We start from the raw sequence: 21,498 nt of genomic DNA, 5'->3' as shown, positions 1-21,498 counted from the left end.
CTTTGTTTTTATTTTTTTGGGCAAAGGATGAGGACTATATAAAGCTTTTGTAACTTCACCAAACTTTCAGTTNAAAAAAAAAAAAAAAAAAAAAAAACTCTTGTTTTGGACACTTTAATAGGAATCTTTAAGCAGCCCGCTTTTAATTAGACCTAATTAAAATCAGGAAAAGACAAAGAAATAGAGCGAAACGCCCACAGGAACAATCTATCTAATAGTTTGCGGTATTCTGTATTCAGTCGAAGCTAATAGCTATAAACTCTCTTTAGTTTTGTAAATAAGAAAATCGTACATAAATCCTACGTGTATCACTTTTCTCTTTCATTGTTTTTTTCATTGCATGCACTTGTTTGTATTATACGTACGGATTCACCCTTAATGTATATAATTAATTAATACCACTATTCGCGACGGTTTGTTGTCCTTCTTTTAGAATTTCTCTAATTAAATTACGTCAAATTGGTATTTGAATACAATTTCATAGCTAAAGACGACCACATGGGTCAACATTCTTGACTTTCGTTACTTGAGAATCCACAAAGGGCACAAACTTAGAAACCCTTTAGATTTCTTGTTCCGTCGGGGACAACCACTTTGTATTTAGTAGTATTAAACTATTAATTTTTGATTAAAACTAATTTTCATTGGCATATTCTATATATTCATTGTGTTTCAACTAACTTGTACTTATATAAAACACAGTCATAAACACATGAGTGGAAGTTTCTGATCATTTTCGTGCTGTTAATTAAGACATTGTGTGTTTGTGGTTTGCTTTATTTGTTTGCTTAATTATTTAGTATCTTTATATTTGGCGGCGGTTAGAGAAAAGCTAAATTAGGCATTGTTGGGTTCATGAACTAATCACCATAACCCAAAAAGTTCATTGTAAATAGTTCCATATACCAAATTATATTCTCTGACACGATGAAATTTCGATTTATGTGTGTTCCCTTTCAATACATGATTAGTTTTATGTATTAGAATTTTGATCCAAAATTTTGTATCCCACATGACATTCTTTAAACAAACATAAAAGGTATATACAAATGGTGATCCACTTTTAACGTGAGAAATAGATTTATTTTACACCATCACGGATCATATTATGATACAAAGATTTTGTAATACACAAGTTTTCTTTGTTTTTGAGCTTTACAATATAAAGAAGCAATGACAAATAATGAATAAATATTTTTATTTTTATGAGAAACAAACATAGGCAAAACTACCTAAAGTATAGTTTTATCGAACAATTAAGCTAGCTAAGTCGATCAGAAACTTAGGATGCAGCCAAGCGGTTGGGCTCAAGAGGTCCCAAAGATTTGGCTCCATAACTCATACATAGTTCCTCCAGGTTCTGTTTGTCTAAGAAAAAGAACACGTTTCAGAAACAATGTGTAAGGATGACTAACAAATGAATATTGTCAATATGCTCCTAGTTTACTTGTTAGCGTAAATAACGTACGATTTTTTAACCCTACAATGTCATGTTTTAAACCATGTTTTTTGTTTGGGTGAAAATGAATTAATGTGTAGAAGAAGGGTTGAATCTAACGAGGATACTAATAAGGTTTACCGTTTACGTGTATGGTATGACAACTTATTAATACAGGTTTTACACACGCACATGTGAGTTTACCAAACGTTTTCAAAACTTAGTGTACTTGTCATCAGAAGAAAAACTAACATAAAAGAAGACTTAATTAGGCTGTTAAGCCATTTGTTAAATAGATTAAAACTATAATTACTATTGATGTGTAAGTTGATTAATTTATTTAAGAGAATTAATATTTTGATTAAGGGTCCCCATTCCACAAAAAGACATTAGAATAACTTTCTTATTAAGGAAGATTTTTGTTTTTTCAATAAAAATTTGTTCGCATGGTCCATGCACGCTGGGCCTTTCTCTTCTCGAACTCCCTAATTCCATTCTTCTTTAATTTACAAGGACACTTTTTTTTACTGCTATTTATATATTATATATTTTTTTTAACTTACTCTGTTTTTCTTGTTACTCTCTGTTTAACTTTATCCACACAGTAATGGATAAAAAAAAATATTCCGAAAATGTCAAAATAAATATGAAAAATGACTTTTAATAGTAATTAATTACATTTTATGCGGAGGGCGAACGAGATTCGGAAAAGAAAAAGAAAAAAAGAGTACTGTATTTCAGCTTTAGCAGTACGATATCGTCTTGATTTTTTTCTTACTGTTTTCTGTTTTTAGCTTAACGTTAAGATACCGTTTTGACTCTCATGTCACCACGTAAAAATGCTATGTCAGAAACTCGTAGTGTCACGTGTCATTTCAGTAAGATCGTGTCATTACTAATTATCATAAAAGAACTTGGGAGATTTGGTTCATAATCTCTTAGTACCAAATATCTGACAAAACTCGAAGATATGTACGAACGAACGAGATCAGTTTGTAAATTACTGTTTGGTTCATCATTTATCATTATTATAGTTTGCTTATGATCATTATATTCGTATTCAAGTTTGCTAAGCCGAAGATATGTACGAACAAACGATATATTTTCAGATTTCTTCACCGTCATTCAGATTTTGTTTATAATATATGCTTCCAGATTAGTGCTGGAAACAATAAAAATGCAAATGGAAAGAAATTGAGTGCTCATATCATGCGTAAAGAATTTGGTAAATTGCCTAAGTTTTCTAGTCTTTAATTAGGAGAGATCTATAGACCTGAGCAGTGCCTTTATTTTTCGACTTTTCACTAATAAATCCCAACTCAAGTTTATTCGAATCAGGAAAAATTAGATTTAGAGAGTGACTTGTAGTTATAATATAGTAAATTCATAGAATCGAAATCTTCGTTTTGTTTAATCTGCGATTACCGCTGATTCTTTTTTCTAGAAAAATTATACGAATATAATCCAAAAGAGTTATTTTGTGTAATCAAATCAAAATACGTAATGCGATTGAAATTCAACGGTAAGATTCGTACGGTTAGAACTAAATATTAATGTACGTAAACACAATGGTACTTTTTTGTTATTCGTTTTTTTATCCCACAATAATTTGGTTTTATAAAACATGTGAATGTGTCTCCATCTCACAGCTCCTCAATTTTGTGCATACGTGGCTATCTATTATTTTCCCACTTGCACAAATAATTAGTTGTTATATACTTAAATCTTTTTTTTGTTAACTTTCATTTTTTTTTCCTTTCCTGATAATCTGGTTCTTTTATCTGCTAATGTTATTTTATTTGTGTATTGTTAAATTAACCAGCTTCAAAACTAAACTAGATTATAATCTATACTAGCTCTGATATACATACAAAATACACAAAGTCTCATATTTCAGTAAATTTACTGTTAGAGAAATGTTTTCATTAAGAAAAAGATACCTATTTTTCTTCTTAATTATTATCTATGATAGTCACAATTTCATATAATATCAGTTTGTAAATTATTGTTTGGCTCATTCCCAATGCTAATTAAAAAAAAGGACAAAACAAAACTGAAGATTTGTTAGTCTCTTCGATGAAGCATAGGGCCACATTTCAACTGTCTTGCCCCATGAGCTAAAGGAGCTTACTTCTTTAGTGTTCTTTCTTTCCAAATGTTATATATATATATATATTCAATGTTAGTTTGATTGTTTTTAAATAATACTATACCATCATTGTTCTTTTTGCTAAGGTGCGATCAATAATATCATATACTGTTTTATTTGATATGAAGAATATTTAAACTCACTCGATCCAACAAAATGGATTGAGTAGTTTTTACAGTCTATATATGAAATGGTAAGCTATCTTTTCCAAGATGTTTATACTGATTAAAAAACAAGTTTTAGAAAATTGTTTAAATGAATACAAAGTAATGTAGTGGGTTGAATTACGTTTAAGTGTTTTTTTTTTTTGTCAAACACGTTTAAGTGTAAGAACTAAAATTATGTTCCATTAAAAGAGGAATTATAATTATATTCTGTTGATTTTCATATTTTTAGATCTAATAGTTGAATTTTATTAAATTCGCTAGGCCGATTCCTTGTAAGGAGGGAAATCTTACTAAATTATTTATATGTTCACATGTACAGATTGCATCCTAAATTAGAAAACTAATAGAATAAGTTTAACTTAAAATATTTTTGATTTTTCAAAATAGATATTATAATAAGAGGTCAATGTCATATATATTTCTTATTTTGTGCACCAAAAATCCAAACATTAAAAACCTTTAGAAGAAAACGTACTAGATTATTATAATAATTCTATATAGAAATTATATATAACGAAAAAAAAAAAAAACACAAGTCGTGTATAATCCCTACAAAAAGGACACAAAATCCTGAAAATGAATTATATCTTAGAACAAACAATTTCTCAACCTATATATGATCGTCTTTGCAGCTTAATATAGTACTCAACGTATTGGCATATTGAGTTGAGTTTTAGTCCAACCCAACTTTATTTTAACTTTGCTATATTTTTCTCTATTTATAGAGAAAAAAATAAAATTTCTTTTTTTATATATAAAAGAAAAATTAGCAATATTTATTTTAGAGATAAAAATAGAAGTGAATATGAATAAAATTTATCTCTACTATAATATTATAGAAAAAAATAGGAAAAATTGGAGATGGTCTAAATTAAGACTCTGCAACAGTTTAAGTTACAGAAAATTGTTGAATTTCTGAAAAACATAGCTACACAGTTCAGAAGAAAAAATCTAAAAAGTTTTTCAAAATAACGCCAGTTAATATTGTGAACTATGAAGTATACCATGCTGACCACTGTTGAATTCGACTGTTACCCCGTTTGAACATATTTCTGTGCCCTCATGTATGCCGCCAACTTCGACTTCACGATCATTCTCCATGAATAATTAACTAGATGAATGTTGCATTGCATAAAAAGAAAAAAGAAAGAAACTAAATGAATGTCTATTGAGTACTATAGTGGTCGGTTATATTGGAAAATATACTAAACTTTCAATATATGTATATTACATTTTTTTGGTTTGTGGCATGCACATTAATTAATAGTATTTGATTTGATGGAAGAAAATTAGGAAAACAAAGTTAAGTCATGTGAAGACACATGTAATTAGTTTGGTAGAAACTGATGAAAGATATACTTAACTATTTTGACAAACAAAAATAAAAAAGAGAGGGGGATATACTTAACTATTAGAGAGTTAGGTTTGAATAGCGTTTCCAACTAAATGACTTAGGGTGTGATTGATTTTCCCGCTACCATCCGCAAATGCTTTTTAGTAAACCGAGTAATATTAAACTACTTGTAATATTATTTTTTTCCCTTTCTGTCGCTTAATATTTTTCTAATTAATTAAGCAAAATATTGATTTTGTCAACCACCGAATTGATCCTTAGCTTGTACAATACACTCCTGAATATGTAACATATTTATTCGTCTTAACTGTTATATCCATATTAATAAGTGATATAGATTATGTATAAACATAAATTAAAAATGTCACCAATCATAATCTGTTTTGGAAAAAATAAGTTAAAATTTTGTTGATTTGTGATTGATTTACAGTTTTGAGTTACTTCATTTGTAAAATTGTTAAAGTGTACTATATTAGATATTTAGATATGAATGTAACATGCATGTTAGAAGTTTACATATATTCATAAAATAAGATATCAGATATAACATATCTATATGTCAACCACCATATTGACGCTTAGCTAGTCGGCTAGTCCAACACATACTAGAATATGAAACATATTTATTATATTATATATAAAGAAAAACTTTTTCAATATATCATGAATATTATTTCTAACAACAGAAACAACTTTAAGAAAGCAACAACAGCAACAAATATTTTGTTTTCGTTTCCAACTGTGCTAATATAAAAAGTATATAGAATATATATAGATTAGAATTATATATACTAATACTAGTTTCAAATTTGGAAGTTATATTAGAATTTAAGTGTTAGGAATCAGATCTAAATGTTAACCACACTTTCTTAACATTTAACAATACCAAACGAACAAAAAAAACTATTCGGAAATTCGGAATGCATTATTGTTACCTAAGTCTTCTACTTAATATATTTTTTAGGTATATGATCACGTCCCCGATAATCTCTTCTCGCCCCAACTATTATTTCCACTGCGGTGCTATAAATTCATCCATTGCTAGAGGTGACTCGCAAATTCGCAATAGGAAAGAGCATGTTATTTCATATATAGTTTATAAATAACAAATTATCTATCTTTGTTTTTTTAAATGGAGGTTTTCAAGATTTGCCACGAACGGAACGTTTTCGCTTTGCTTATTTAAATGGGAATATCTGATTGGTAATTGTACTTTGAGTTCCTTTTGCGGGGAGGCAAAAAATAATATTATCTCTATAAATTATAATTAATTGTTGACAAATAAAAAATAACTATTTAGGATTACGTTAATAATTTTTTGAAATACTCCATTGATAAGCTAGTTCCTAGTAGTGGATACATTTGTCCGTTTTACGGTACACACTAAGCTCTTTGTCATTTCCAACTAAGTTTTTTATCTTTAGTACCAAAGTCTCTCGATGTAACGTCAAAATCTTAAGCATTTACTTGAAATAAGTTACTTTGTTAAAAAAAAAGGTCCACAAATTAGTGCATTCTCTGGTTTTGTTTTGTTTATTTGGACTCTCTTTTTCTATTATACTTTCGAAATAGAATTAATAACATAACTTTCGACGAGTGCCTACAGTTTTTAATTAAGTTGCGTAATTTGTACCAAACATAAATTTGAGGTGATAGTTCGTTCCATTAAGGGGACTTTTCTTTTCTTTTACATATATTGGAGTTCATGTGTTCTGTGTTTACGTTAGAAACATTAATAGACCAGGGTTCGAGTCTATGTAATTATCTTTTTGCCCCTACAGTTGTGGTTTAGTGGTAAGGGAAATTTGGGAAAAGATTGGAAGGAACTAACCCAGGTTTGATCCACTCTGAAAACAAATATCATAGTTGTATAGGAAATCTGTCAGACCCACAGTGGTAGTCAGAAATGTAAGCGGTCTGACTACTCTCTCGCATTAGTCGGAAAGCATTCTAAACTCGGACCCACAGTGTGGTGGCTCTTCGAAGAAAAGTCCATTCTAAAACACTTCTGTGCGTTTTTACTGGAGCTGACAGAATCAGCCAATAGGGTTTATCAAAAAAAATTGCAACGGAAAAATAAAATAATTTACTTCTCTGAGTTGGGAACATCATAATTAGGGAAATACAAACAAGTGAATTATCGACGTGGAAAGAAAAAGAAAAGGGGACGGACAGCGACGTGAAATATCGGGGTAGGAATGATCCATCAAAGGACCATCGTAAGCCCACTAAAAGCCCATTCTCCACTGACTGCGTGTTAATTTGTACACCGATAAACAAATGTACTCTGGATTTTCAACAAAATTATTGTATGTAGAACAAATGTGCTTTATGTTTCAAAAGATACTTATTTGTCAAGTTAAGTTAATCAACCCACAAAGTTATATTTTTGTAAGTTTATGAATATTTCAATTTCAAGTTTATGATAATTTTGCTATCTATCGTTATTATATATCCTTTTTTATATAAAGAAAACGTCAATGAAAAACAAGTTCACCATGTTTAATGATTACTGCTGTATATTATCTGATTTATTTTTTGGTAGGAATATTATCTGATTTATTGTGGAAGTAACTCTTGACCCAAACAGAAAAAAGAAACAATAATTTTTATACTTAAAATCGGCCTTCGGGAAAGATTGTGTTCGTATGGGCTAATTTGAAAAGAGCCCATATATTTCAAACTTTTGTAAGATTAAGTGCTCTTTTAACTCAATTACCACTTGAAAATGTTGTTGTTGGGCTTTTTCTCTTAATGAGTGGGTTCTTTTTGTATTTAGATTAAGCCTTTGGGATCTGTAAATATTTGTAATAGTCGAACGTTATTAGTATAAGTTGGGTAAGTTGGTTTATCTAAACTGAAAGTGAAAAAACTAACTGAAGAATGATATTACTAAAAATGGACACATCTACTCAGGCTGGATAGCTTTTTTAATTCAACATCCATCCCACACGTCAACGAACAATAATGGTGCTAGCGAATTCAATGCAATGTCATAAAAATACAACAACATGGGTTGAAAAAATCCATGTGAAAGAGAAGAGAAATGGAGTGTGAACATAATCTTTTGGTGGGGGCTCTTTGGTGTTGTGTGCCTTTCAAACATTTCATCTTTATGCTTCCTTTGCGTAATTTGGAATTCTCTTCGATTTGCTACTTATAATATACTTCTAGTACATATAAAAAAATATATAGATTCCTCTGTAAAATTGTTTTGAAAGCTTACAATAATTTTTGTATTTTCCCTTTTACTTATATGTATAGGTGAAAACCCATATCTACTTTTTTTTTTGAAAATATGTGTAGAAGATTCGATCAAATTGCTTCCGACTTTGTCATTTTCTACTCCACTATAGTGACATCGAATTATTGGGTTTTTCTGTAGATTCTTTTGATATCATTACAAAATCCAACACTTGTATTACGTTTGAACATAAGTGACTCAATTGATAAAGGAAGATGAACTTCGCGAAAAGTTGCGGCAAGGCCGGCCACATATACTAACACGCCAAGCTTTCACCATTTTGTGAATTATAACGGGCAAGTAACATATATATATATATATATATATATATATGTTAATATATATATATATATGTTATATATACATGTAATATGGTAAGATAATGATTTCTTGCAAAGTTGAGAACTTGTCAGAAAGAATCCAAAAAAAGAAAAATGTAACTACGAATATGCAGAATAAAGTGACGTGTTAGGAGGGAATGAGTTATATCATGTAAATGCGTTACAACATTCATAGATGCAACGAAACCGTTGTTTTGCCAGCTGTTTTGTTTATGACTAGAACGTTACTATGCATACTTGATTGTACTATTAAGTATTTTGTTATTTTGAATTACCATTTTGGAAACACTTCTTATAATTTTGGCAAACGTTAAGTAAGATACTAATATATTTCAAGAATGCTAGCTATTATGCGCTGGAATTTTTTTGTATCAATCCGACTACAACTATTGATTTATTTAGGGGGTTACGTAAATATGAAATCGACATTTGGATTTATCGTGACTTTTAGAGACGACGGATTGACAGGTTACGAAAACGTTAAAATCTATGACTATATTCAAAGAGACGTGTTTCATTTGGATGGTAGTAAAAGGATTAATACGTTAAATACCAATTTAGGTGACGGGTATTTTGATTAAATTCGTTCACCAAACTACAAATCTAATATAATCTTTTAGTTTGATTATACGTTACAAACACATTCATCTTCTTATACAATGTAAGACATAACATGGTTTTTATCTGAGTTAATAATATGTTATAGCGTTGTAAGATAGGTTTGATGTAAATAAACAATCATAATAGGTTTGATGTAAATAAACAATCATAACAGAGAGATTACAAAAACTAAAATAAAGTTCATTAAGATAAAAAGATTACATAAAAGACAAAAGATTACACATGAAATGAAATCTGTGGCATGGTCGAGAGCCTGACAAAAAACCGCAAGCTCGACCGACACAGAGAGAGAGCCCTAATACAACAAACCATAATAATAATAATAATAATAATACCGAAAATATTAACAAATACGAAAACTTAAACCCCTAAACCATAATTAATTACTCCCTAATAAAAAAGGGCCAGTCATGCAATTTCACAAAAACTCCATTGCAAGCGGCTGAAATTCCTATTTTGCCCCCACTAAGAAGCTAGAATCGAATCCCAATCGATCTCGTACGACGGATACTTCTCCAACGAGTACGTCTCGTTCCACTGCGGCGGCTCCTCCGGATCAGCGAATGTCAAGTCCGACAACGGCGAAGATCCCGCGGCGGACTCTTCAAACGGAGGAGATCCGGCGATCGAGGGAGACTTCTCCTCGGACTTGACCTTCTCCGGCGACGAAACCACCTTCTCAGGCTTCACGGATGAACCACGTTTCTTCGATGATGACTTCGTCGTCGGTTTGTCCTGTTTCTGAGACTCCGCCATGCTTTTACAGATAGCTTCAAGCTTAGCGTCGACTGAGGAGTGAAGAGGTTTGTACTCACCGAAGTCGCCTCCGATGTGAGATCCGTTGTGACGCAGGTTAGGGAAGTTAAGCCGGGCGAAATCGCCGCGCAGCTTGTACGCAGCCTTGTCATAGGCCAGCGCAGCTTCCTCCGCCGTGTCAAAGGTCCCAAGCCAAAGACGAGTACGATTCCTCGGAAGACGGATCTCAGCCACCCATTTCCCCCAGTGACGTTGCCTCACACCTCTGTAAAGCTTCGTCGGCTTAGGAGGAAGAACACCTGAAACGTAAGCGAAACAAGATCCGGCGACTCCGGATTGCTTCATCAGCAACGGCTTCGGGCTGAGGAGGTTGGAGAAAGAGTTGTTGTTGGTGGTGTGATGCGTCGGATGATGGATCTGAGACTGGATCTGGTGGATTTGAGAAGAAGAGAGGTTGTTGAGTCCGATTAGTGATGATGATGACCCGGTTTGTTGAAGAAGATCCGACCCGTATGAAAAAGGTTGGGTCAAGAATGAACAGTCATCGTGAACCGGGTAATAACCGGGGAAAGGAGGGAGAGAAAACGCAGACGCAGACGCAGACGCTGCGGGATGAAGAAACGCAGAAGAAGAAGAAGAAGGAGTAGTAGGTGAATCATCTGAAACGCTTTTGATAAAAGGTACAAGCGCGTCCATGAGTTCACCACCGAACGAATCTTGAAACGTTCTGCTACTACTGTACAAATTCATAGCAGCTGCCATTTCTAGAAATTAAGATTTGAAATCCGAAAAAAAAAATGAAACCTGAATCTTATCAAAAGTAAAGAAACAGTTCCGAAGAAGAAAAAATAAAAAATGGATCTAAAAGGTTTGAAATAAGCAACCTTTGTGTAGATCCTAAAAGAGGGAATTATAAAATAAAAAAAAATCAACCCTCGAAGAACTAAAAATCTAAAAATTGAAAAAAAAAATCAGAAGAAATAAGAAAAAAAGATCTCGTTCTGAAAAAACCTGCCTTTTAAATCGAAACAAAGAAAAATACAAAGTTTCATAAGCTTTGATTTTTGTAAAAGACAGGTGATTCACAGAAACGGATCAATGAAGAGGGAACACACAGAATAAAGGGGAATTTGAAAAAAAAATGTAAAAATTCAGGATCAAGATGAGAATAAACAATTTGCTGTTATCTACCAATTTTTTTTTCTTGGGGAGGACGCTCAATATTTTTTTGTGTGTGAAGTGAATTTACTCTCTCTCTCTCTCAAACCTCACCGATGAACTAACCTCAGCAGCTTGGGCTCTTGTTTATATAGTGGGTGTCTTCTTCTCACACTATTTTCTCTTTTTTTCTTACCTAATTTCCCTATTTTTTTCATTTTCTTACAACGATATTTTCCATTTTTAAGCAATATTTTATTTTCCTCCAATTTTATATTTTGAAAAAATCTATGTGAGAGAGAGAGAGGGAGCGAATCTATGATTGATGCTGTAAACGGTAAAAATATCAGAAAAAATATAAAATATATACATGGTAAAAGATAACGGTAAAAAAAAAAGGAAGATTGATTTTTGTTAATTATTTTTTTCTGTTTCAAAATATATAGCATCTTAATTTAAAAGAACAAATTATATAAATTTTTTATCAGTCTATCAAATAATCTGATAGTATAAAGTTTCTTATTAAAGTTCTAATGTGTTAAAAAAAACAGTCTAAATAACTATAAATTAGTATAATATTTCAAAATTTTATTACATAAATAGAAAATTTATCATCTCGATTCTTAGTATCATATTTTTCGAATTTTGTTATTTTACTATTTCTTTTATTTATTAATTAAAATATTAAAATATAATTTTGGTGTCACATAATATAACATTATGTTTGTTGTATAATTATGTCAAAAATTAATACTATCAAAATGAAGAAAAACAATTAATTTGGTTAATTACTCTATTTTAAAATTCTTTTATTAATATTTTAAAGAAGAAATATTATTTTTCATAAGCGAACAAATATTTCATTTTTTTCTATCTCTGACTCTGAGGTAAACTGTAGTTTATCTAACCTGTGAGCGGGTGGGAAAAATGACATGCAGCGAATGATCATGNCAAATACGAAAACTTAAACCCCTAAACCATAATTAATTACTCCCTAATAAAAAAGGGCCAGTCATGCAATTTCACAAAAACTCCATTGCAAGCGGCTGAAATTCCTATTTTGCCCCCACTAAGAAGCTAGAATCGAATCCCAATCGATCTCGTACGACGGATACTTCTCCAACGAGTACGTCTCGTTCCACTGCGGCGGCTCCTCCGGATCAGCGAATGTCAAGTCCGACAACGGCGAAGATCCCGCGGCGGACTCTTCAAACGGAGGAGATCCGGCGATCGAGGGAGACTTCTCCTCGGACTTGACCTTCTCCGGCGACGAAACCACCTTCTCAGGCTTCACGGATGAACCACGTTTCTTCGATGATGACTTCGTCGTCGGTTTGTCCTGTTTCTGAGACTCCGCCATGCTTTTACAGATAGCTTCAAGCTTAGCGTCGACTGAGGAGTGAAGAGGTTTGTACTCACCGAAGTCGCCTCCGATGTGAGATCCGTTGTGACGCAGGTTAGGGAAGTTAAGCCGGGCGAAATCGCCGCGCAGCTTGTACGCAGCCTTGTCATAGGCCAGCGCAGCTTCCTCCGCCGTGTCAAAGGTCCCAAGCCAAAGACGAGTACGATTCCTCGGAAGACGGATCTCAGCCACCCATTTACCCCAGTGACGTTGCCTCACACCTCTGTAAAGCTTCGTCGGCTTAGGAGGAAGAACACCTGAAACGTAAGCGAAACAAGATCCGGCGACTCCGGATTGCTTCATCAGCAACGGCTTCGGGCTGAGGAGGTTGGAGAAAGAGTTGTTGTTGGTGGTGTGATGCGTCGGATGATGGATCTGAGACTGGATCTGGTGGATTTGAGAAGAAGAGAGGTTGTTGAGTCCGATTAGTGATGATGATGACCCGGTTTGTTGAAGAAGATCCGACCCGTATGAAAAAGGTTGGGTCAAGAATGAACAGTCATCGTGAACCGGGTAATAACCGGGGAAAGGAGGGAGAGAAAACGCAGACGCAGACGCAGACGCTGCGGGATGAAGAAACGCAGAAGAAGAAGAAGAAGGAGTAGTAGGTGAATCATCTGAAACGCTTTTGATAAAAGGTACAAGCGCGTCCATGAGTTCACCACCGAACGAATCTTGAAACGTTCTGCTACTACTGTACAAATTCATAGCAGCTGCCATTTCTAGAAATTAAGATTTGAAATCCGAAAAAAAAAATGAAACCTGAATCTTATCAAAAGTAAAGAAACAGTTCCGAAGAAGAAAAAATAAAAAATGGATCTAAAAGGTTTGAAATAAGCAACCTTTGTGTAGATCCTAAAAGAGGGAATTATAAAATAAAAAAAAATCAACCCTCGAAGAACTAAAAATCTAAAAATTGAAAAAAAAAATCAGAAGAAATAAGAAAAAAAGATCTCGTTCTGAAAAAACCTGCCTTTTAAATCGAAACAAAGAAAAATACAAAGTTTCATAAGCTTTGATTTTTGTAAAAGACAGGTGATTCACAGAAACGGATCAATGAAGAGGGAACACACAGAATAAAGGGGAATTTGAAAAAAAAATGTAAAAATTCAGGATCAAGATGAGAATAAACAATTTGCTGTTATCTACCAATTTTTTTTTCTTGGGGAGGACGCTCAATATTTTTTTGTGTGTGAAGTGAATTTACTCTCTCTCTCTCTCAAACCTCACCGATGAACTAACCTCAGCAGCTTGGGCTCTTGTTTATATAGTGGGTGTCTTCTTCTCACACTATTTTCTCTTTTTTTCTTACCTAATTTCCCTATTTTTTTCATTTTCTTACAACGATATTTTCCATTTTTAAGCAATATTTTATTTTCCTCCAATTTTATATTTTGAAAAAATCTATGTGAGAGAGAGAGAGGGAGCGAATCTATGATTGATGCTGTAAACGGTAAAAATATCAGAAAAAATATAAAATATATACATGGTAAAAGATAACGGTAAAAAAAAAAGGAAGATTGATTTTTGTTAATTATTTTTTTCTGTTTCAAAATATATAGCATCTTAATTTAAAAGAACAAATTATATAAATTTTTTATCAGTCTATCAAATAATCTGATAGTATAAAGTTTCTTATTAAAGTTCTAATGTGTTAAAAAAAACAGTCTAAATAACTATAAATTAGTATAATATTTCAAAATTTTATTACATAAATAGAAAATTTATCATCTCGATTCTTAGTATCATATTTTTCGAATTTTGTTATTTTACTATTTCTTTTATTTATTAATTAAAATATTAAAATATAATTTTGGTGTCACATAATATAACATTATGTTTGTTGTATAATTATGTCAAAAATTAATACTATCAAAATGAAGAAAAACAATTAATTTGGTTAATTACTCTATTTTAAAATTCTTTTATTAATATTTTAAAGAAGAAATATTATTTTTCATAAGCGAACAAATATTTCATTTTTTTCTATCTCTGACTCTGAGGTAAACTGTAGTTTATCTAACCTGTGAGCGGGTGGGAAAAATGACATGCAGCGAATGATCATGTGACACGTGTAAAATACACAGTGAAGCGGCTCAGCAGGTGTAATAATTCAAAACACGTGTCTTCGTATTATTTGTGTATTGTGGAGTAAATAGTCGTACCTGATTTTGTTGACCGATCTAACTTTCGTGTTCACACGTCCACATTTTACAGACCAATTTTGCTAATTATATTTGTTCGTTAGTTATTGCGTCGGTCCTATTTTGATCCTCTCTTCTCTTCTGTTGGTATTATCGGACATTGGTTATAAACTTATATAAATTACCAAAAAAGTCAAAATTTATTTTTAGTTTTTTACATCATTACTTATTTAGGTTTGTTTACTGAGACTTTGTTTTTCTAAATTAAAAAGTGTTTTGTAGAGCAACTAATGTATCATAGATTCATATGTAGTTGCATGAATTTATCAACTTGTATATAGCTTGTTTAAATTTCTCACATGTTTTCAGTTTCGAACAAAGATTAAATTTCGTCCCTATAAAAATATCTACCTTTCTATCTCCACAGCTCCACTAAGAATGAAATAAAATAGAAATTGGTGAGGAGGAAGTAGGTGACCCATCCATTAATAAGAATATCATCACAACTGTTTTGGAAGCATCCCTGTGCCACTCATTTTCTCATTCTCATTCTTATCTCTTATCTCTTATCTTTCGTTATTACTATTTTTATTTTTTTTTCCTTTGTATAAACACCACTACTCCCAAAAATAATTAGAATTCAGATGATTTTAAGACATACTTAAATATAATTCCTGCATATTACCATCGCATATCAGATAAATTTAAGAAAATACACGAGCCGTTGAAACGTTGGTAGTTTTGTGAATAGTATAATAAACAGGTATATATATATATTTGTATATCTCTTTTTTGGTAAGATAATATATATATCTCTTGTAAGTACTTTCTTTGTCTTATGAATTAATGATATTGATTTTGTTAGCGCTACGAACCTAGTTTCACAAGTTTATTCATATTAAGGAGAAAAAAAAGTAGTATTGTTCTTCGATCGTAAAACTAACCATAACCTTATTAATAACGTAAACATTAACCGATAAGATGCGAATTTTCACTTGGTCGTATGTACGTACAATAATAATCTACCATTAACATGTAATCACTAAGAATTTTCTACGGAATTAGCCAAACGAATGTTGTTCAAAATTCAACTATCGACGCTATATAGAAATAATATCTTGAATTAAGAAAAATATCGTAAGACGCCCGTAGTGATGTTGATATACATCACCATTAGGATTATTTAATTTATAAAGTTGTTGTTTAGTCGCGCAAGTATTAATCATGACAATTTATAATGGGTCGTTAAGACTTTAGTCGACATAATTTGTTACAAAAATTAATAGAACTCTCTAGACGTTATCAGAGATGGATTGGCGGAGAACTCCACCATTATCATTACCATATTATATCACATCTCTACTATATATAAAAACCCTATTTTTTAGCTAAAGTCCGAACCTTTCGCCATCTTATCTAGTTGTGTATTTTATTCTTAGCCGCATTTACTTTAATTTGGATTATTGTTATTACTAAAGCTTTAGTTTAAATACAAATTCCCGACAAAATAAAGTTCTAACGAGAACTTAATGAGACGAAGATGCAAAATCGATTATCATGTTGTATGAATAAGCATCACGAAGACAAGTCATTAGAATGAGAAGCAAAATGAAGTACCACTTTTTCCATATACAGTTTTTAATCTACCGTAAATAACAAATTTTTAACTTTCTCAATTCCATAAGAAATGAACCATGTTATTTCAAAAACAAACAACAATCGTTTTTCTTTTTTTCCCCTCATCGACCAACAACAATCTATATAACAACAAGAGATGAGTAAAGAAAAATAAAATAAAAGAACCGAAAGGTAAAACGTCTAGTTAGTTTGTTGTATCTAGTTGCTTCATTACGATCACCCATGCTTATTTAAAACGCCAACCTTTAGAAAACTTAATTACAACTTGGTAAGCATAATGAAGTACCACTTGTATGTGAAAAAAAATGAGAAGCGTCTAGAGTTCTTCAAAATAGATTAAAATGTAAAAAGTGGTTTTTGTTTGTATATATAAAAAAAAAATGTCAGAAGATGAGCATGGAAGACGCAAGGCGAAGTAAGGGATACATGTGGGAAGCAGGTGGTCATTGAACACGTAAGCCGTTGCGGTGACGGCGGAAGAAACTTCGAGTTTCACAGTCCACTAAAATAGCGGCGGATCTACGCGAGTACGAAAAAGCCAACTGTTAAGATTTGCTTTTGTTATAAAACTTAAATAACAATGAGCATAAAATGTGAAGCAACCCGCTTTGAAAAAAAAATATGGAAGCAACTTTTTTTAAGGTTGCTTAGGAAAATAGTCTAATCGGCCAGTTACTCATGTACTGTCAAAAATCGTATTTAATTCAGTTTTTCCGATGAATTGAGTAACATGTTAACATATTATGGATACAATATACTAATTAAATTATCAATCATTTGCTAACGATGAAACGTGTAATACATAAAGTCAAAGTACGTAAACAGACTGTACATATACATAAAAATAGGAAAACTTTGTTTATTGTTTGGTATATTTGACTTCTCATATATCGGAAGAGTCCTTTAAACTCTCAAGTATATTCTTTGGTTATACACAAAATTTCACATGGAATAATACGAAAACTATGAGGGCTAATTAGCGGAGCATGTCATGAGGAAAATGAAATTGTCAACTGCATAATGAACCTTCTAATCTAGCTATATTTTTAAGTCACTCTCTTTTTTCATCCATCCTAAACAAATATTTCCATCCTTTTTTACTGCAACATTTTCCACATATAATCTGCATGTTTTTCAAGAACTTCAAATTGGTAAATGTTACTGGCTTTTATTCCAAAATACAGATAATCAAAGGAAAATTTGCACACACACCTACTTTACATAAATCTTTTTTCATTTTCACATATTTTATACTTTTTCTATACATTTTCAAGTTTTTTGGCTTAGGTGTCATTTTTTATGGCAAAATTGCCCCTCTCATCTTTCTCTAATTCTTTTTTTTTTTTTTATTGTTGTTAACATTTTAAATGGTTATCATAAAATAAATTATTTATTTATTTATATATAATATGTTATGATTATATATTTCATACATTTTAAAATATATATTGCTATATTTTTTATGAATTTTTAGATTATACATTATCCATTTGTCATTGAACATTTGTTGAATGATAAGTGGTTAATCAATTGCAATATTATGTTATGTTATGATCTCTTTGTAAGGTTCATGTGTTACCCAAAATTCAAAGAACATAAAAAAATAGCTTATGATGATTAGTTACGGACCTTAACTCGAAAAAAAAAATAAACAAAGTTTAGTGGATAAATAAATTATGGATAGGTCTCCATGGATTCATTCAAAACAAAGTAAATTTTTCCAAGGTTAGTCTCTTTTCCACCACCAGTTTGGAATGTGCGGCAATAACAAAGTATATTCATACATTAAGATCCATGGTTTCCATCTAAGCCCATCTACTTAACTTTGACCACATGTTCATTAATCCTAATTTGTTGACATATGTTTGTTGGACATGAGCACATGCTTTCTTCTGCTATGATATCATTTAGTTTAGTTTTATCGCTACAAATGATAACCATGTGTATATGGTAGCATAGATACCATTGGTGTTTTGTTCATTCATATTCTGTAGGTATAATATTGTTATTGTGGGATATCATTTAGTTTAGTTTGATCGCTACAAATGATAACCATATGTACATGGTAGCATGGATACCATTGGTGTTTTGTTCATTCATATTCTGTAGGTATAATATTGTTATTGTGGGGAGAAATAAATAGATAGTGGGGGAGTTAGCAGAAAGATCATAGAAAGAAGTTTTTTCATCATTGTGTAGGAATTAAATTTAAAAATTTTAATTACAAAAATTAGTAACTTGTTTATTATTTTCAGATAGCTTAATATATGTTGTTAATTTCTTGTTAATATATTATGTTAAGTTATGTGACGTTAAGTGGCAGTTACATTTGTTTTTTTTTGTTTTTTTTTACTTGAATTTTTCTTAAATGTGTATTTCGATTTTTTTTTGTTTTGTAGAACAGAAAGAACGTGCTCTTTCTTCTACCTTTATTTCTTTTTTTTTAGCATTGTACATGTCTTTTTTTTTTGGAAAAGAAACATATCAATTAACGTCATTTTATTTTTATCGTAGCTCTAATAGTTTTTGACGAATAGCTTTTTTGCAGTAATTAATAAGTTTGGAAAATAAATAATTTGTAACTGATAAATTTAAAATATTTTTGTGAAAATATATGGTGGAACATGTAAAATTTAAATTCATGAGTTGTATAATTGAAAGTGATTTTAGGACTCTTTTAACTAAGATCATGAGAGGTGCGGTAGAGTAATTAGGATTTATAGCATAAATATTATTTGTTTTGATATATTTTGGAAACTAAAAAGTAATAATTATTTTTTACGGTAAATAAGATATCTGATTTTTTAAAAATAAATTGTGACCGTTTTCTTATTATGTTTTTGAATTTTTTTGTTGATTACTAAATTATGAAAATAAAATCTGATGTGGAGAGAGAGAGAAGGGGTTAGAAGGAATGAAAAGTAATACTTAATTAAATTTGAGAAAAATATATAAGTAGTAGAAAGTAGATGTAGTTGTAAATAGTTTTAGAAAAAGTGGGTGTGGGTGCAAAATTCTCCTAATAAAATTGGACTATACTTATAATTGCCTTAAATTATCTGTATTTTAATATTTTTTTGGTCAAATTATTTTGTATTTGACTTCTTGTACTTGGAATATTTGAGAATATTATATCCTCTCTTGAATAAAAACAATGTTCCCACGTTCGCCTCAACACTAAACCTACCCAAATACGAAAAGATGCAATGTACTCCAAACACTTCTTTATAGGGGTCCAAAAAATATTTAACATTTTACGATACACCAGAATTCACCCAAAGGAAAAAAAAATGAAACAAGAAGAAGCAATTTACCAAAAAAATAATATTTGTAAGTAAATATGCAATGGTTACAATTACAACTACATAATAGTCAGATTATGTAAATTCATCATCTTAGTCAACAAAGTCATATACTCAAAAGAAACTTCTAAAAACATACATAAAAAATATTAAAATAATAGAAAGATGGTAACCAATAAGATGAATGGCATGGATCGCGCGTGTCCTTCTCATCGTTTCGTTACTTTGAAAGCCTTTTCAACGCTCTCAACGCTCTCAACGCGGTTTCCATCACAAACGTTGCCGTTTCTAACTTTCTTGAACAAATCCAGTGACCCGTTTACTTTTACGCCACGTGTTTATAATCAATGGCCCAGATTGAACTGTCATCTAAACTAAACTAGCTGTGTATGTGTGTGGTTATCGTGGACTGTAACCAACCTCACTCCACTTATGTCTCTCTTTTGAATATATATCTCATTTTCCTCACATAAAACAAATTACAAACCAACACTCCTTTTATATATACAAGATTTGTTCCATTCGGCATTCGCATTTTTATTAAAACTTGTGCTTATAGTTGATAATAATAATATAGGATGCAAATAGAAAATATGGATACTATTTTGCACACATAAAAAAAAAGAGAGGATGTTGTCGTTTTCAGAGCAGTTGGATGTCGTTTTATGAGGAAGATGAATGGCATGTGACCCTTTTAGATGAATTGTCTCTGTCACATTTTTTGTTCAATGACCCTTTTGGTTTTATCGTTTTCGCGTGATATCGTGATTAACGTGACATATGGTCTAATTTCTACAATTTTTTTTATAAGCTATTAGTACAAGTTTAAAAAAAATATATATATATATATCAATGGAGATCCAAAAACTAGTACAAAAAAATTGGTTTAAATTACAACTGTCTTTTCAGTATAGCACATAGTTCCCAAGTTGGATTGTAACACCACTATTTTCGATGACAAATATCAAAAGATTTGTTGTCTCTTATTAGATGTTAGAATGCAATTTAAAATATGTGACACGTTTAAAAGAAAAAGGTTTATTGTAAAGATAGAGAATCCAGTTTACTCTTTATTTTCTGGAATAAGAAGAAAGGTTAGGTGTTATATAATTGAGGAATGTTTCGTAAAGCTAAAAACATTAGATTTAGTGTGGCTCACACACATATGACACATCCTTAATTGTTTTATTCGTCTGAGGAAAAAAAAAAACTCGACCATCAAATCACCTAATCATCTTTATGCCTACTCTTTTGTAGTATTAGATGCTGCTCTAATACCATTTCAATCTCAAGTTCTCATATATCAATCATTGTATCACAGCATATTTAATCAATCAACTACCTTAAAATGTAAGCTAGTAGTTTTGTTTAAGGGACCAACAACATTATAAATCACAAAATTCGAATACTCAGTTGAAAACCAGCCGAACGTAGCTTGATCAGCTACTATATGTTGAAGAACATCTTTCCACACACAGTCGAAAACGAAATTTTCTTCTATATACCGTCTGATTAACGAGTTGGGCTACTTCAACTATTTGAAGCCTACAAAACTTGTAGCTGTTGTTTTTTGTCCCACATCGACCAAATCACATTCTGCAACCTTCAGTTTCTTTTATAAATAAAGCCTTGGTGTTATGGCTGTTGTGGTACTTCGATTTGCAATTATTAACGGCCCATTAAACAAATTGTTATGAAGCGATGCTAAAATTGGAGACCCAGTTTAGTTTTTAGGTTTTTTATTCGGATCCGGGTGTCCGGACGCGTAAGCATGATCAGCCCCC

General features: G+C 31.4%; 2 protein-coding genes across 2 annotated transcripts; both read right to left on the bottom strand.

Moving 5' to 3' along the window:
* On the bottom strand, window positions 9,474-11,359 carry LOC104702592 (ethylene-responsive transcription factor RAP2-4-like). Its single transcript, XM_010418475.2, has one exon. The coding sequence runs from the start codon at window positions 10,830-10,832 to the stop codon at window positions 9,780-9,782; it is 1,053 nt and encodes a 350-aa protein (XP_010416777.1). The 5' UTR covers window positions 10,833-11,359; the 3' UTR covers window positions 9,474-9,779.
* On the bottom strand, window positions 12,186-13,877 carry LOC104702591 (ethylene-responsive transcription factor RAP2-4-like). The gene has a single exon (XM_010418473.2). It carries the CDS (start codon window positions 13,348-13,350, stop codon window positions 12,298-12,300), a length of 1,053 nt encoding a protein of 350 aa, XP_010416775.1. The 5' UTR covers window positions 13,351-13,877; the 3' UTR covers window positions 12,186-12,297.

The sequence above is a fragment of the Camelina sativa genome, chromosome 7, assembly GCF_000633955.1.
Source record: "Camelina sativa cultivar DH55 chromosome 7, Cs, whole genome shotgun sequence".
NCBI lineage: Eukaryota > Viridiplantae > Streptophyta > Magnoliopsida > Brassicales > Brassicaceae > Camelina > Camelina sativa.
Note: the sequence above shows the minus strand (reverse complement) of the source record. Positions and strands in the feature narration are given on the sequence as shown.

What these genes read in the sequence shown, in the direction of transcription:
- LOC104702592 (XM_010418475.2), bottom strand. Translation starts at nt 10,832, where the DNA reads ATGGCAGCTGCTATGAATTTGTACAGTAGTAGCAGAACGTTTCAAGAT.
- LOC104702591 (XM_010418473.2), bottom strand. Translation starts at nt 13,350, where the DNA reads ATGGCAGCTGCTATGAATTTGTACAGTAGTAGCAGAACGTTTCAAGAT.